At 34.2% G+C, this 14,946-nt stretch overlaps 2 protein-coding genes across 3 annotated transcripts; one reads left to right on the forward strand and one right to left on the reverse strand.

Annotated features, from left to right (window-relative positions):
- Nucleotides 1-348: 348 nt before the first annotated feature.
- On the forward strand, nt 349-6,282 carry LOC112776229 (uncharacterized). 2 transcript variants are annotated; one of them, XR_003189882.3, is made up of 8 exons: nt 349-628; nt 831-929; nt 1,653-1,787; nt 1,912-2,001; nt 2,352-2,501; nt 3,141-4,717; nt 4,865-5,884; nt 5,959-6,282. XR_003189882.3 is itself a non-coding variant. In XM_025820305.3 (7 exons), exons 1-7 carry the CDS (start codon nt 575-577, stop codon nt 5,766-5,768), a joined length of 3,009 nt encoding a protein of 1,002 aa, XP_025676090.1. In that variant the 5' UTR covers nt 349-574; the 3' UTR covers nt 5,769-6,282. The 2 variants fall into 2 exon arrangements, 1 of the variants encoding a protein (XP_025676090.1); XM_025820305.3 differs by having other exon boundaries at nt 4,865-6,282.
- LOC112776230 (probable glutathione S-transferase) lies at nt 6,181-7,570 on the reverse strand. The gene is made up of 2 exons (XM_025820306.2): nt 6,902-7,570; nt 6,181-6,815 (listed from the first exon to the last, which is right to left on the reverse strand). The coding sequence occupies exons 1-2, from the start codon at nt 7,208-7,210 to the stop codon at nt 6,450-6,452; spliced, it is 675 nt and encodes a 224-aa protein (XP_025676091.1). The 5' UTR covers nt 7,211-7,570; the 3' UTR covers nt 6,181-6,449.
- Nucleotides 7,571-14,946: the final 7,376 nt, after the last annotated feature.

Below are 14,946 nucleotides of genomic sequence, written 5' to 3' on the forward strand. Positions count from 1 at the left end.
TTAATTAACAAGAATATTATAAGACGTTAATTTTTGAAAAAAAATTAAAAATATTCAAAAGGGTTGTTTTGAAATTTTTAAAATTTTTAAAAACTGTTTTGTGATTTTATAAATTTTTCTGAAATTGTTTTATATTTTATTATGGGAATTAATTAGTCCGATTCATATAATAAAATACTTAATGGTCACATGTGCTAATGTTATATATTAGTAGTTATTGTTAATGACTTACGAATTAAATTTAAAAAAGACTATATTATTTAACTAAGACAAATATTAAAGATTAATTTATATATATATTTCAAAACATGAGAGACTCTGCTTTTTCCAAAAATGTAAATGGATATATTGGATAATGGATACGGCAGAAGAGGCGAGATCCGATCATCCGAATTCCGAACACAAAACAAAAAGAGTGAGCCATACCTGAAAAAGGCGGGAAAACCCGGGAACCAAAGCAAAACACTCATTTGAAAAAAATAACATATATACATACGGAGATAGATATAAAATAAATTAAGATGAAAAAATAGCAGTCGGAAGAAAGAAGAGAGTCGGAGAGTGGAAAATATCAATGGCGGAAGGGAACCGTTTTCAAACCATACTCGATTCCATTAAATCCTCTGAGGTAACCTAATCCCTCTTATCTCTCTCTCTCTCTCTCTCTCTCTCTCTCTCTCTCTCTCTCATCTTAGATTTTGGTTTCTTATGCTATTGTTACTATCATTGTTATTAAACTGTCTAGAACTAGTAGAACTAGTTAGTTAATATAATGCGTGATTAAGTAGAGATTTAATTTATTTGTTTGTGATAAACTGGATTTGGAACAGACTGTGGAGGATCGTATTCAGTTGTTCAACGATCTCGTAACTCTAGAAATGAACGGTGCATCCGATTCTGAATGCACTTCCCTCGTCAAATGCCTCACAGTATCCTTCAATTTTATATAATATTATGTTCTTGTAAATAAGTAGCTTTGTGACTGTTAATTTATTGAGTGTTTCCAGCCAAATGAAATCAAACGGATGACTATGTATTTGGATTGATAGGTGAATGGAGGTTTCTAATGAACAAATTAGTTTCTCTCTGGTAAAGAATTTTGGATACTTGTGAATGTTTTGGCTACATTGTTGTGTGAGGATCTCTGTATATATGTATGAAAGCACATGAAGCATGCGACATATGTTCAAACTCTCTAGCGAACTTCTGAACTTTTATGAGTTTATAAGTTCCGGTCTCGGTTTCCATGATTGAGTTTACTATTTTATGAGTAAACACTGCAAGTTTAAGAGTTGAGCATTAGGGTAAATTCATGTAAGCCACAAGAGTTTAGGTTTGATTACCTCATTGATGATCAGCCTGTAAGATTACGTTGTTTAGTAATAGGTATATTCTCATAAGATATATTTAAGTTAGAATTCTAACTTTACTTGAGTTTGTTGGTTGTCCTCGATGCTTAGGGTTAAAATGACAAATTTCATGGTGACCAAGCGTTATATAACTTACAATATTTATTTTAAGAAGCATATGGAAGAGAAGTTACTCACTAGTAAACTTTTGTTACCTTGTCTGTTTTATTTATTCGACTTATATGCTATTTCAGAACTCTATTAATTGTTTATATTGTTGCTTTTACCTTAACTGCAAGCTTGACATTTTGGGAGGATTTCACATGCTTGGATGTGACCCAGTGCATGCTAAATGGAAGCATTCTACAAGTGGCTTTAAAACACATGGATATTTGCCTTTCCGGATGTATGCCACAAATTCTGTCTCTTGGAGCCAAGGTTTGTCTATTCTTATCTGTCTTTTTAATTTGTCTTCATAAGTGAATATACTTTCAACACCTCCTTACATCTTAACTTTGCTGGGATGATATGTGTATTCTCATAATATGATCTCATTAATTAGGCAAGTGTCTGGTGTGGCAAGCATTTAAAAATGAGTCTTTTGTCAACAGAAGAGTCTCAGGAGGAAGAACATAGCTCTGTATTTTACAAGGTAGGAGTTACTTGTCAAATTCCAAGCCCTTAACCTAAAGTCATGTAAAAAGTTGATTTAAGTACACAGAAAAATTGCTTACCTGGTTTCATTTTTTTTAAATAATTATTTATTGTCTATCTGAATCCGTTTTTTTCTCTTTTGTAGTTTCAATGAAATTAAAATTTTTTTCTTCTCATTGCAATAAAAATAACTCCCACAATATAGGTTTTTCTTGATTATTATAATAATCTCTCTATTCGTAAAGCCCTTTGAAGAGTTCTCAATTTTCAGTCTTGTTGAGACATTGATTTGAAAATTTTCTTAGCGATATCAAATTTCTTTGAGCTAATTATATTTATATTGTGCAGCTTCTTCTGGAGATCCTAATGTTTACTGCATCAACCTTTTCAGCCTTGTTGAAATTCCTTGATTTTGGTGACAAGGAGTTGATGATCGTTGTTGAAACCTTCACAATAGAAGCATTAAATCTAACAAAAGATTCAATATCAGAGGCAAAGGTAATCAGTTTATCTCTGAATATGAAGCTTGACATTATGGAGCAGGTTAAACACACATTTGTATAAACATTTGTGTGGTAAATGATTTAGGATTGAACTGCAATCTACTGACACTGTAAAATTGGGTACTGGTCATATTTTAATAAGTTTTTGACATGCACAACCCTAAAGAAGTCTAACTCTTTTATTATCAAAATATGGTAGTGTGGTAGTGTCAAAATAACCTTCAGGCTCAATGAAAGATTTATTTCATTGACTTGTTAGTTATTAACTTATTATCAATCCTATGGTGTATCTCTGGAACTTTGACCCTTATGAGATGTTCTATGTATAAGGGATAAGAATGTTGAGGTGGAGGAGTGCACATACCGGAAAACGTAGGGTCAGGAACAAACTTATGCAGGGAAATGTTGAATTTATTAAGATAGCTGGAATTTGCCTAACTTGGTTTTATAATGTCAGTACAACAGTGGAAATATATAAGAGTGAGTTTAGAGGGTAGAGGAATACCAAGAAGGTAAAACCTCAAAAGAAAACAATTTAGATAACACCTAATTCTAAATGAAATTTCTCCATTTGATTTTACTCTCCAACATTTTTACCTTTTGCTAAAGATAGCTCTTTTCTGTCCTTAAGCAGAAAATCCAATCATTTGGACCCGACATATTGAAGGTTGCACATACCCTCATTGATGCTGTCATAAAATTGTGCAAGGTGCGTTCTGAATTGGTAAACTGGGATACCAGTGATGCAAATGTATCGAGCCTTGATAGGCCTACTGATGTTAAACATGCCATCAACATAACAAAATGTGCCGTAGACAAGCTATCTCAGATTGGTGTCATTGCTGCAAATGATGGTGGCAATTCAGTCAACATTCTTAACGTATCCTGGAAAGGGGTTGTTTCTCTGCTTCAAACTGGTGGGGGGCGTTTTGCTGACATGAATGTGACAAATATAGTGTTAACTTTGCTTGCATTGATAACCGAGCCTTTGAAGTGTGCTGCTGAGTCTTGGTCCTCATCACTGAAGGAAACAGTTTCCGTGACTGAAGCAAAAAGGGTCTTTGTGCCTGTGAAATTTTTCCTGATTAATGCTGTTAAAATCTGTTCGATGTATCCTCATCAAGCCTACACGGTGTACAAGGAGATTACACACTCTGTCCTGATGATCACTTCGTTTAGGATCTTTATAGGTAATGAAAATCTTCTGAAATGTGCATCTTCAGTAATTACTGACCTACTGGAGGAAACAACTTTGGATTTGGTACTGTCTCTGCTTCATTCTGATCAACTAAAACTGAAACAAAAGATTGAGGTACTGGATTCATTGTTCACTACTGAGGGGGTTTCTGTCCTTGAAGGTCCAATTTTTGCTGATTGTAACATAGCATGGGTTAGTGAGATCTTCTGCAGTTCCTGTGAAGGTATGAACAGAGCAAGAATACTAATCATAAGCCGAGTTGCATTGTTCATTAACTTCCTCAGGTATTCGTTTAGGCTTGATGAAGATATCAAAGTGTCGATAGTTCAGAAGCTCCATTGGATCTTGGATATCTTAAGTGAGGAAGATGTGTACTGTCACATGCTTGTTTTGCAACTTCCTTTACTGTATGGATCTGGAAAGACTGCACATCTGGTGTGGCAGCCTATGTTTAGTTCCCTCTTGCAAGCATTCAAAACCTTCATGATTGTGATCTGTTCAAGTACAGCTTGGGGAGAGTTGGAGTCTTTCTTATTAGAGAATTTCTTTCATCCGCATTTCCTTTGCTGGGAGGTTATTATGGAATGCTGGTGTTTTGTGCTGCGACATGCTGAAACACAGATGGCAAGTAGCATCATTACCAAGCTATGTTCATTACTTAAGGTGCTAGCATCCTCAAAATCAGTTTTCCTTTCTTATTCTTCCTTCCGAAAGTTGGCAAGATCAATATGCTTGCTTCTTACACATGGCGCAGAATCAATGGTTAACCAAGTGTACATGTCCCTTGTGGGAGATGGGAGATCACAGTCTTCACTAGTTCTGTGTTTTTCTCTGTTAACTGAAGGTTTTCCATTTGATTTACTGACAGATGAATTGAGAAACAATTCCATACAAAGAATTTTGTCTGATTATTTTGACTTCATCGACAACTTTGATGAAACAACATTGTTGGGATGCCCTTCTGGTTTGTTCGGCATTCCAGTTTTTATTCTTTCTGCTTGCCTGCAATCTCTGTGAGTATTTCATTTCCACTAGATTCCGTTGTTTAATTTTTCATTTATTATTAGTTACACACACACACATTTAACAAATAATTCGTTTCTCTTTCACTGAACCAGGATGTTATACAGCTTTAACACTATTCTTGCCATTTTCTGCAGCCAGGTTGGACTATCTGATATTGATGCAAGGACCTTAAAATTTTTGGTTTCAATCACTTGTAACTATAAGAGTTCAGAAGACAAAGCAATCAAGGATCAATGTCTACGGCTTTTCAGCGAAACTCTAGGGATCATCTCATATCTGAAGCATTTGTATGCATCAAATGATATTGGACAAGTCATCAAGGCAGTTGAAAATATCTTTATCTCTGACTCTGAGCCTCCTGCAAATTTATACATATGCAAACCGAATTTGGCTCATTTCATGTCAGGACTTATACACATGGAAATGTTGGAAAGCGATGATGATGCAAAGAGCCGTGCTGCTTGGGAATTATATCACTTTCTTCTGAGAGAGCGGCACTGGGCATTCATTCACTTGGCAATGACAGCATTTGGATATTTTGCCGCTCGCACAAAGTGCAATCAGCTATGGAGGTTTGTTCCACAAGATGCAGCACTTGCATATGATATAGTTTCAGGAGTGGAGGCAAACAAGGAGAGATTCATGGCTGCATTCAGAACATTTCTTAATAAGGAAACAGCTCTTCTCACTGTTGCACCTTGCCCTGATCAGCTTGAGTTGCTGATAAGAGAAGGTCTTATGTTGAAACAGATGGTTCGTAAGTTTTCAGCCATTGCTGAAGAGAGACAGCGATTCGAGAGCATGGAAATCGATGACAAGAACCAATCAAATAAGAAAAGAAAACTTCCAGATGGAATTAGCAGAGGAGTGGAATTGCTGAAAAGTGGTTTGAAGATTCTTGGGGATGGTCTTTCCCAGTGGCAACCAAATCAATTTGACACCAATGAACTGCATGTCAAGTGTATGACTCAGATTTCTCAACTTGAAGATGTCATTAGTCACTTTGAGGAATTAGCTGGAAGCAGTGAGGTACAATAATCTTTCAGATATGCTGATGTTGATTACTCATCAATTCGGGTTCCATGCAACAAAATCTTATCAATCAAACACATGACAGATCAGCCTATCTGGCTTCTTTAGAACAAAACAAAAAGGTACCTCCTTATCCCCTATCTAGTACTTGATGTTTTTTTTTTGTAGCACTCATACTCTTTAAGTATATCAACAGCAGGTGATGTAACATCAGAATACAGAACTAATGTATTATGTTCTTGTAAAGGCTTGTGGCAATGCAAAATGGCGCAAGTAAAATGTAACCATGAGAGTTTAATCTCACTGACTGGTCCAAGAAACCTAGTGGTGAGGAAAATGCAGTATGGCAATAGTAGGATTATCAAGAAAGAGGGAGAATAGAGGGGGAATTTGAGAAAAGAATCGGAAGAGAAAATAATTTGTGAGGGGAAACTCCAGTCATATTTCATATAATTTCAATTATATTGAATATATAAGTACTAATTTTATAACTAAGCCCAATTTTCCTTGTTGGACTTTATTTCATATTGAGGTTAGAAGGTATTGCAAACAAAGTTACAAGTTCTTTGGCAAACCTTACAAATTATCGAAATCTCTACATGTAGGAGTAGACAAAGCATTACTATTATAAGACAAACCCCAAAGGTTGGTGTTTGGTGATATTAAAAATCACATACTGATGACTTCTCAGGAAGATGCCAACGCCTTCTCTATGATAGATTTTATAGTAGCTGACATTTTCTCCCTATCAGGGAAGTTTTCTTTGATCACTGTGACATTCTTGAAATTATTGAACCATGAATGCAAGAGAGGGAACTTCTCAGCATCTCTGACCTTCACTTCATTCACATCTTCTATAATGCCTAAAACTTTGAAAAGTGACCCAAAAGCTATGTCCACAATATTAATAGTGTCCCCACCAAAGAATTTTCTCTTATCACCTAGGCATCGATCTTCAATAACTTTGAGATGTTCCCAGATCTTCTCTATTGGGTTCTCTTTTTCTTCACCAGCACCGCATTTGAAGTAGAGTGCCGCAAATAATGCAGGAACCTGTAAACATTTATTCCATCATTCTTGACATTTTGAACCGATAATATAAATTCAATCTTACAGATTATGTGTTTCGAAAAACTTACCATTTGATCAGCATAGTTAACCCAAAACCTTGCTTGAGCTCTCTCATACGGATCATGAGGAACCAATGAATTATGTGGCCATATCTCATCAATATATTCAACAATGATCATGGATTCACATATGGGTTTTCCAGAATGAACAAGCACTGGAGCCTTCTTATACACAGGGTTGTATTCAAGAAGTTCAGGACTCTTGTTGACCCAGTCTTCCTCTATGTTCTCATATGCTATACCCTTCAGCTTTAGGGTCCATACCACCCTCATAGTAAAGGGGCTGAACCAAAACCCATGTAACTTCAAATCTTCCATTATTGTGATTTATGTTGTGTTTTGTCTCACCTCGCTCATGCACATCTTATTAAGTAGTGATCTGGCTTGTTCAACAAGTTCAAACCTAAGAAGTTTAATAAAATATCTCAGGTGGTAGTAATGGTCAAAATGAATCAAAATACAAGTTTTTAGAGCTTAAAATATTAAATGTTCAAAATATATTTAAGAAAAATAGATTTCAATGGATTTAGTTAATTATTTAATTAAATAGTATCTTAAAGAATTTTGATTATTTTAATGCAATAAAGCAGGCTAAATTTGAGTGCTTATTATTAAGATTCTTTTGTAAAAAAAAAAGAGAAAAAAATTCCATGATTTTGCTTGCTGTCGTAAGTGCTTGCATCAAGTATTTCGATTTCTGCAAACCCAGATTTAAGAAGAGATATGTTCTCCAAACAATCACATAACAGTTGATATTATGATATATATCACTTTAAATATGGTAAATTCTTTGCTGTTTATAAAATATTTAAAATAAATAAAATAAGACTTACTTTTTTATTTTGAATCTTATGAGTAAATTTTAAATACTATAGAAAACACTTTTAAATATTTTTTTTTGGTTGCCAAACATTCATTCAAGTCTAAAAAAAAAAAATAAAAAAAATAAAACATTCATTATTTACGTTTTTTTCCAAATTGAGATACTTATGTATTTCTGTATTAAGGGTACCAGTGGAACGAGAAATTAGTATAGAACAATAAGAAAATATTTTTATTTAGAAAATATAAAAAGTTAAAACTAAGAACAGAAATCTGAATTTTATGTTTAAAGTCAGATTTAGAAAAACTTATGCTTTCTTTTTCATTAATTTATGAAACTAAAAAGGAACAATTAATATTTTTTAAAATTTATTTAAATTATTCTTTAATTCATTACTAAGGTTTTTTATTTTGAAAAAATAATCTAAGTATATATCAAACCTTTTGAATTTGATTGTGTTGTTTGTTATTTCAAATTTTGAAAAATTCTAAATTTGAGATTATATATCATTTTAAAAGGTTATGTATATATTTTTTAGAAATAAGCATTTTTGATAATACTTTAAATTTTAATGAATTAAAGAATAATTTTTAATAAATTTTGAAAAAAACTATTAATTCTTAAGTTTTAGTTTCATAAGTTTATAAAAATTCAATCTTTTCTAATTTTAAACTAAAACACAAAAAAAAAAAAAAGAAAGTTCTTTCCTTTGAAAGCCATATGGATTCAGTACCTAGTGCCCACTGCCTACTAAGGTAGCGTTTGTTTTGAGGTATTGAGACAGAGACTGAGAGACTGAAACTTAGTATCATGTTTGTTGATTCAGAGACTGGTATTAAAATTTCTGTCTCTGTCCCTAAAATTTTAGTATTTCAGTACCTCCAAAAAGTAGGGACACAGGAGACTAAAATTTTTAGAGATAGAGACTGAAATTTTAATAACGTTTTATACCTAAAATACCTTTATTTCAATTAATTAATTTCAATTTTATCCTTTGTACAAATTAAATTATAATTTTATTCTTGTTTTAATTTTTGTCTCCCATTTTGTACCAAACAAAATATTAAAATTTATTTCAATCTCTGTCTCTTAGTCTCTGTCTCTCAGTCTTAGTCTTTCTGTCCCTGTTTCTCCACCAAACGTTACCTAAGGGTTTGAGAGTCTCTGCCACCTAGGGTCTGAGAGTTTCTTTTTGTGAATGTATATATTGAGAGATTTAAAAGTGAGAAATCAATTCTTATTTATCACAAACATCTTAATTTACTAAATGGCGGGCTGAAGAAACTTGAAAAAATCAAAATCTAAAACTCCTTGGGTCAGATGAAGAGGAAATTGTATGTTTGGGAAGGAGGATGTGCGATTAAGGATTAAAATTGTACCAGGAGTTTAGTGGAAAAATTCATGGCAGATAAGGGATTTAATGCTGGTACAGTGGAGGCAGCGTTCAATACTATCTGGAACCAACTAGAGGGTTTCAGGATAAAGTCTCATGGTGATAATGTCTTTCAGTTTTTCTTTACTAAGGAGGCTGATATGATTAGAGTGAAAAGAGGTCCTCATGACTTTTTAAGCAATTTATAATCAACCTAAAGAGATGGAGTCCTACAATGAGAATAGAAGAGGAGGATTATACATGTATCCCGATTTGGGTACAACTTTGGGGTATGCTAAAATATTGCAAGACAAAGGAGGCAACTAGAAAAATAAAAGGGAAGGTTGGAGAAGTTATAGAGGCAGAGACCTTTTCAATGAAGGGAAAAGAAGACAGAATTTTAAAGGTCAGAGTGCTACTTGATGTCACTAAGACCCTGAAACAGAGTATCAAATTATCAGCCCTGATTGAATTGTTTATACATTGCTCTGAGGTATGAGAGGATATGGATTTATTGCTCGGTTTCATAGGCCATAACACAAGAAATTGTAGCAACTATATAGATGCATAAGCAGATCAACAAACAATGAAAGAAAGATGGATGGCAGACTTGGAAGTAGATCAATTTGGATGGAAATTAGAAGAACAGAAGGAGAATATAAATCATTAACAATAGAAGAGAACTAGGAACTACCCAACCAAAAGAAAAAGCCCACACCAGTCAATCTACTTAAATCCTTTGCAAATCTATTAGTTTCTGAAAACAATAACAAACTAAACACCTGACCTTTCATCGAACCAATCGCCACAAAATAGAATCATATCCCTACCATCACACCATTCCTACACCCAAGAAATTAATCCTCTACATACAAAATCACCACAAATCGATCTCATTAACCATAACCAATCAATAACACAAACCAATTAAATTATCAAATATTCTGACCAGCAACCACACATCACATTCCAAACTAAAATTCAATATAGCCAAAACCAACCTTATCAACCACAGGAGAATAAGGGAGAGTTTTTGCATGAGAAGTTTTCAGAAACTAGCAACCAAAAGCCATAAGAAAACGAAACTTAAACATCCAGCCAGTAGTATGGAGGTTGAGGGCAATGTAGAAAGCATTGTTGGCGTTAAAAGGACCTCGGAGCAAAGGGGCAAAAATGAGAAAAATGATAATATTGAAAGTTTAGAGATAATTAATGCTGAAAGGGAGAAGGGTGCCATCCCCAACTTGGCAATCCAACGGCCATGAAGATGATCATGTGGAACTGCTGGGGTTTGGAAAAACCCTGGCAGTTCACAACATCAAAGGGATGAGGATATCCCATTCCCCCAAGGTGCTGTTCCTTTGCGAAATAAAATAGCAGCCCTCGTTTGTGGAAAGACAGTTGCAATAGAGTGGTTTTCCAAAGTTCTATCATGTAGAATCGGTTAGATTGGCGGGAGAATTAACACTAGCATGGGTATAGGAGATGAATGTGGAGGTTATAAGGGGAGAGGGCTTTTGTGTAGTTTTTACTATCACTAATCCAGAGAGAAATATATGATGGAATGTGATTGGAGTCCACTTTCATAGTGCAGATCATATTCGAGTAACACAATACGAGGTGTTGCTGGAAATTATTGCTTCTCTGGATGAAAGATATTTAATTATTAAACATTTCAATACATTTTCAGCAAACCATGAAAAGGAAGGAGGTAGAGAAAAATCTCCCCAATCCATTATTCATTTTCAAGACTTTATCAATAGTGGACAATTAGTAGATATGGGATCATAGGTGGAAAATTCACTTGGTAGAACAGAAGTTGCCAAGACAGGGCAATCCAGGAGAGATTGGATAGGGGGTTGATTTCTATGACACTAAGAGAGGAATATCCAGCTAGAACCATCACCCGTTAGGAGGATACAGCATCAGACCATAAGCCCCTTCTAATATGTGTTAGTCGAAGCTCTACAAAGAGTAAGTGCATATTTCGTTTTCAAGAACGATGGTGTCGAATGGAGAAAGTAAATGAAATAGTGATTGATGCATGGAAGATAACTGTGACCGATTCCTTAATGTTTAGATTATTTTAGAAATTAAAGCAGTGTAGGCAGGAAATAGTCAAATGCAAGCTTTCGGTGCAAATAATTCAAAGAAAGAGATGGGAAGACTTGAGTCAGCACTAGCAGCAGCCAAGGAACAACCATCAACCATAGACAAGGTGTAATACTCTCACTACTAGAATGTCACGCTTTCGGCTGCACCACTCTGATAGCAAGAAGTATTATGACTACTTTATATACTTAATATTAAAATAGGAGCCTTTGACTTGACACCGTGTGGCTGATTTCTTTAAAAACCGGAAAAATACTTTATCTTGAAAACAAACAAGCATATATTTATATACAAGACTTCTTACATAAGTAGCTTATAACTATAATATACATATAAAATATACAACTCCTATCCCTCTTATAATATTATAATAATAAAGGCGAGAAAAAATATATAACATATATATACAAACAGAACAACATATCTAAGTACTTAACTAAAACTCCACAAGCTTTTTCGTCCGTCCTAAAAAGATAAAGTTGTAAGGGAGGTGAGAACATCGTCCTCGCTAGTTCTTAGTAGAGGATTTTAAAGAATTGTTATAAGAAGATATTTTAAATAAAACTGTTTTCAGTTGCAGTGAACGTTAGTTCATTATCCAAATTTAAAACTTATATTTTTCTAATAAAAATTCGCACAAAACAGCACTCCATACATTTCATCGCTTACTAAGAAACCATTTTAAACAAGCTTACCACTGAGCTAACCAATCCTGGCCTCTGGCCCAAATCAAATCAATCAACTTGGCCTCCGGCCCAATTCAAAACATATCACTGCTATCATCAATCCACCACCAATACTTCAAAATAGAAATCAATCACAAGCACAAACAAATACAAGGCAAACACATTTTAAGAACAGTTACAGCAAGTATCACAGTTACTAGTTAAACAAAATTCATTAGATAGGCAATCCAAAACACTTAAGTACACCCAAACAAAGCAAACAAATGCAATATGATGGATACCTGTTCTACGGCCGATGAGTCTCATCTGTCGGTTATATAGCCAAACTCGATATGTTCAATAGCAAACCCTGGATTGAACACCAAACATTGAGCAAGTGGGACAACGCTGCAACCCTTGCATCTTACCTGTGTACCCGAAGCAAGGGGACCACCTCATCCCTGCCTCTTACCCAGGTGGTGTTACAGTTCTCAACCTGGAGTAAGCGACAACAAAACTCAACCCTTGCATCTTACCCGGAGTCTCGAACTCTTATCCGGAGTAAGTGGATAACACCACTACATCTTACCCGGAGTCTCAGTGGATAATGCCACCGTCTCTTACCCGGTCACACATATCTCAATCAAATTCAATTTCTTTTTCAAATCTATTCCCAATATCATTTAATTCAATTTCATAATTCAAACTCAGTTTTCATCATTCTTCTTTCTCATCTCTTTCTCAGAGTAAGTGGATAACGCTACTGCCTCTTACTCGGGGTTACATGTCTCATTCATTTACAAATCATCGTTTTCGTATTTTCTCAACCACAATTAATTCTTTTCTAAATAAGGCAAAACTCAAAACATAATCCTCTTTTGAATAACTCAAAATCAAATTATATAATTCTTAAAATCCAAATCTTCTAAATAATCACTTCAAACAAAACTTTTTCGATTTTTATAAAAATTTCGGCAGCACCTCCTCTAAAACTTAGACTTTGTCACCCTTTTCGGATCCTAATCAAACCATTCCTCAACCATATTCCAACGGGTTGAAAACCAAATCATTTCTCAATAAAACATATATTCAGATTTTCTAATTGTCAAATCATTTTGATGTCTAACAATGTCAAAATGAAAACAATTCATTTTCCATAACTCAAAACATATCCAATTCTCAGAATCATTTCTGACAAATCAAACAAACCAATTCCAGGAAACCAATCCAACAATGACCAACTAATGCGTGAGCATCTTTTCTATTTTTTCTTAGTGAATTTGCATTTGAATTGTTAAGTTTAATCAAGATTTAAATACTTTTTAGCCACTATGAATGCTACTTTAAGTTGTGTGCAATTCTGTTTATTTCAGGTAACATTCGGATGGATTTGAGAGAGTTTTATAGAAAAAGAGGAAGAAAATGGATGATGTTGTCAACTCTGACCTCATTGCACTCTAACGGACATAACTTGAGTTACATAGGTCCAATTGACGCGGTTTCAATGGCATTGGAAAGCTAACTTCTAAAGTTTTCCAACGATATATAATAGTATACACTTCTTCTCCAATCTGTACGACCATGTTGGCGCCTAACTTGGAAAATCCCAAGTTAGGCACCGGATGAAGCAATTACACTCCAAAGTGTGCTGTCAAGGCCACGCCTAACTTCAATATCTTAAAGCTAGGCACCAGTTCAAAGGGAAACGTTGGTCCCCATGTTTCCTCAAAGGCTAGCTCGAAGATTCCATTTAATTTTGGTTAAAAACTTTTACTTTAATTTCAAATAGAAAAAGATATTATTTAGTTTTGGAAAACATATTTTACATTAATTAGGATTAGATAAAAGGGAAAAGATTCAGCCCTTCGTGCTCCCTTTTCTTTTACACACCTCATTCTACAGTTTACTGTTTTTCTGAATCCTAGTTTTCTCTCTGAGCCATGAGCAACTAAACCTCCACTGTTAATGTTAGGAGCTCTGTTTATTCTATGGATTAATGTTGTTACTTTTCTATTTTAATTAATGTATTGATTTCAATTTTAAGAATTTGTTTTCGTTCTTCATCATAAGGATTTGGGTAGATCGGAAAAATAACCCCTATTCTAATTGAGTTCTTGTAAACCTTGGAAAAACAATTTACTTGAACAACAACTTGAAAATAATTTCTCCTAAATCACTAATTTATCTGGACTTAACGGGATATGTGACATATAATCTTTTTATATTTGGATAATTAGGATTTCTGTGGCTAATGAACTAGAATTGAATCTCACCCTCTAATTGAAATTAAGTGACCAAGACATTGACGGTTAACTAGATTAGAGGAGACTAAATTACTAAGGAATTAGGGTTTAGTTACTTATAGTTTGCCATGAATTGAATCTTGCATGATTAAAATAGTTGGTAAAAAATAGAAATCTGGAAGATAAACAACTCTGAAACCTGAACTGTTTTTTCATATATACTTCACATCAATTTACTGTTTGCTTTTGTTTCTGTGAATTACTGTTTTATGCTTTATAACACTAAAACACTCTTTTCTGCTTGTCTAACTACGTAAATCACTTAATCGTTGTTGCTTAGTCCATCAATTCTCATGGGATCGATCCTCGCTCATCTAAGGTATTACTTGGTACGACCCAGTGTACTTGCCGGTTAGTTTGTGGACATTCAAATTTCGCACCACCAACTCAAAAAACTAAAACAACAAATCAGAATAACCAACTCAAAAAACTAAAACAACAAATCAGAATAACCAACTTTCTCAATAATTCAATAAATCAATTAGATAAATAATCACATTCATCCAAGCAGTTCTATTTGATTCATAAAACACACCTAACCATAAAAAATAGTTTTTTCATACTATTATCGACTTATAACAACTCTTGAAAGTACAATAAATTTAAGAAAATGGCCCTTCCTCGTTCGTGACTCAATTACGCGACAAAACTCCGTTTTCTCTTGGCCTGAAATGGCGGCAGACGCAACCTCAGTTCTAAACCACTTTTGCAGCAACCACAGCAACTCTAATCGCAACAATAATAATCAAAACTCAATCTTATAGCAATTAACGCCACAA

The sequence above is a fragment of the Arachis hypogaea genome, chromosome 19 (assembly GCF_003086295.3).
Source record: "Arachis hypogaea cultivar Tifrunner chromosome 19, arahy.Tifrunner.gnm2.J5K5, whole genome shotgun sequence".
NCBI lineage: Eukaryota > Viridiplantae > Streptophyta > Magnoliopsida > Fabales > Fabaceae > Arachis > Arachis hypogaea.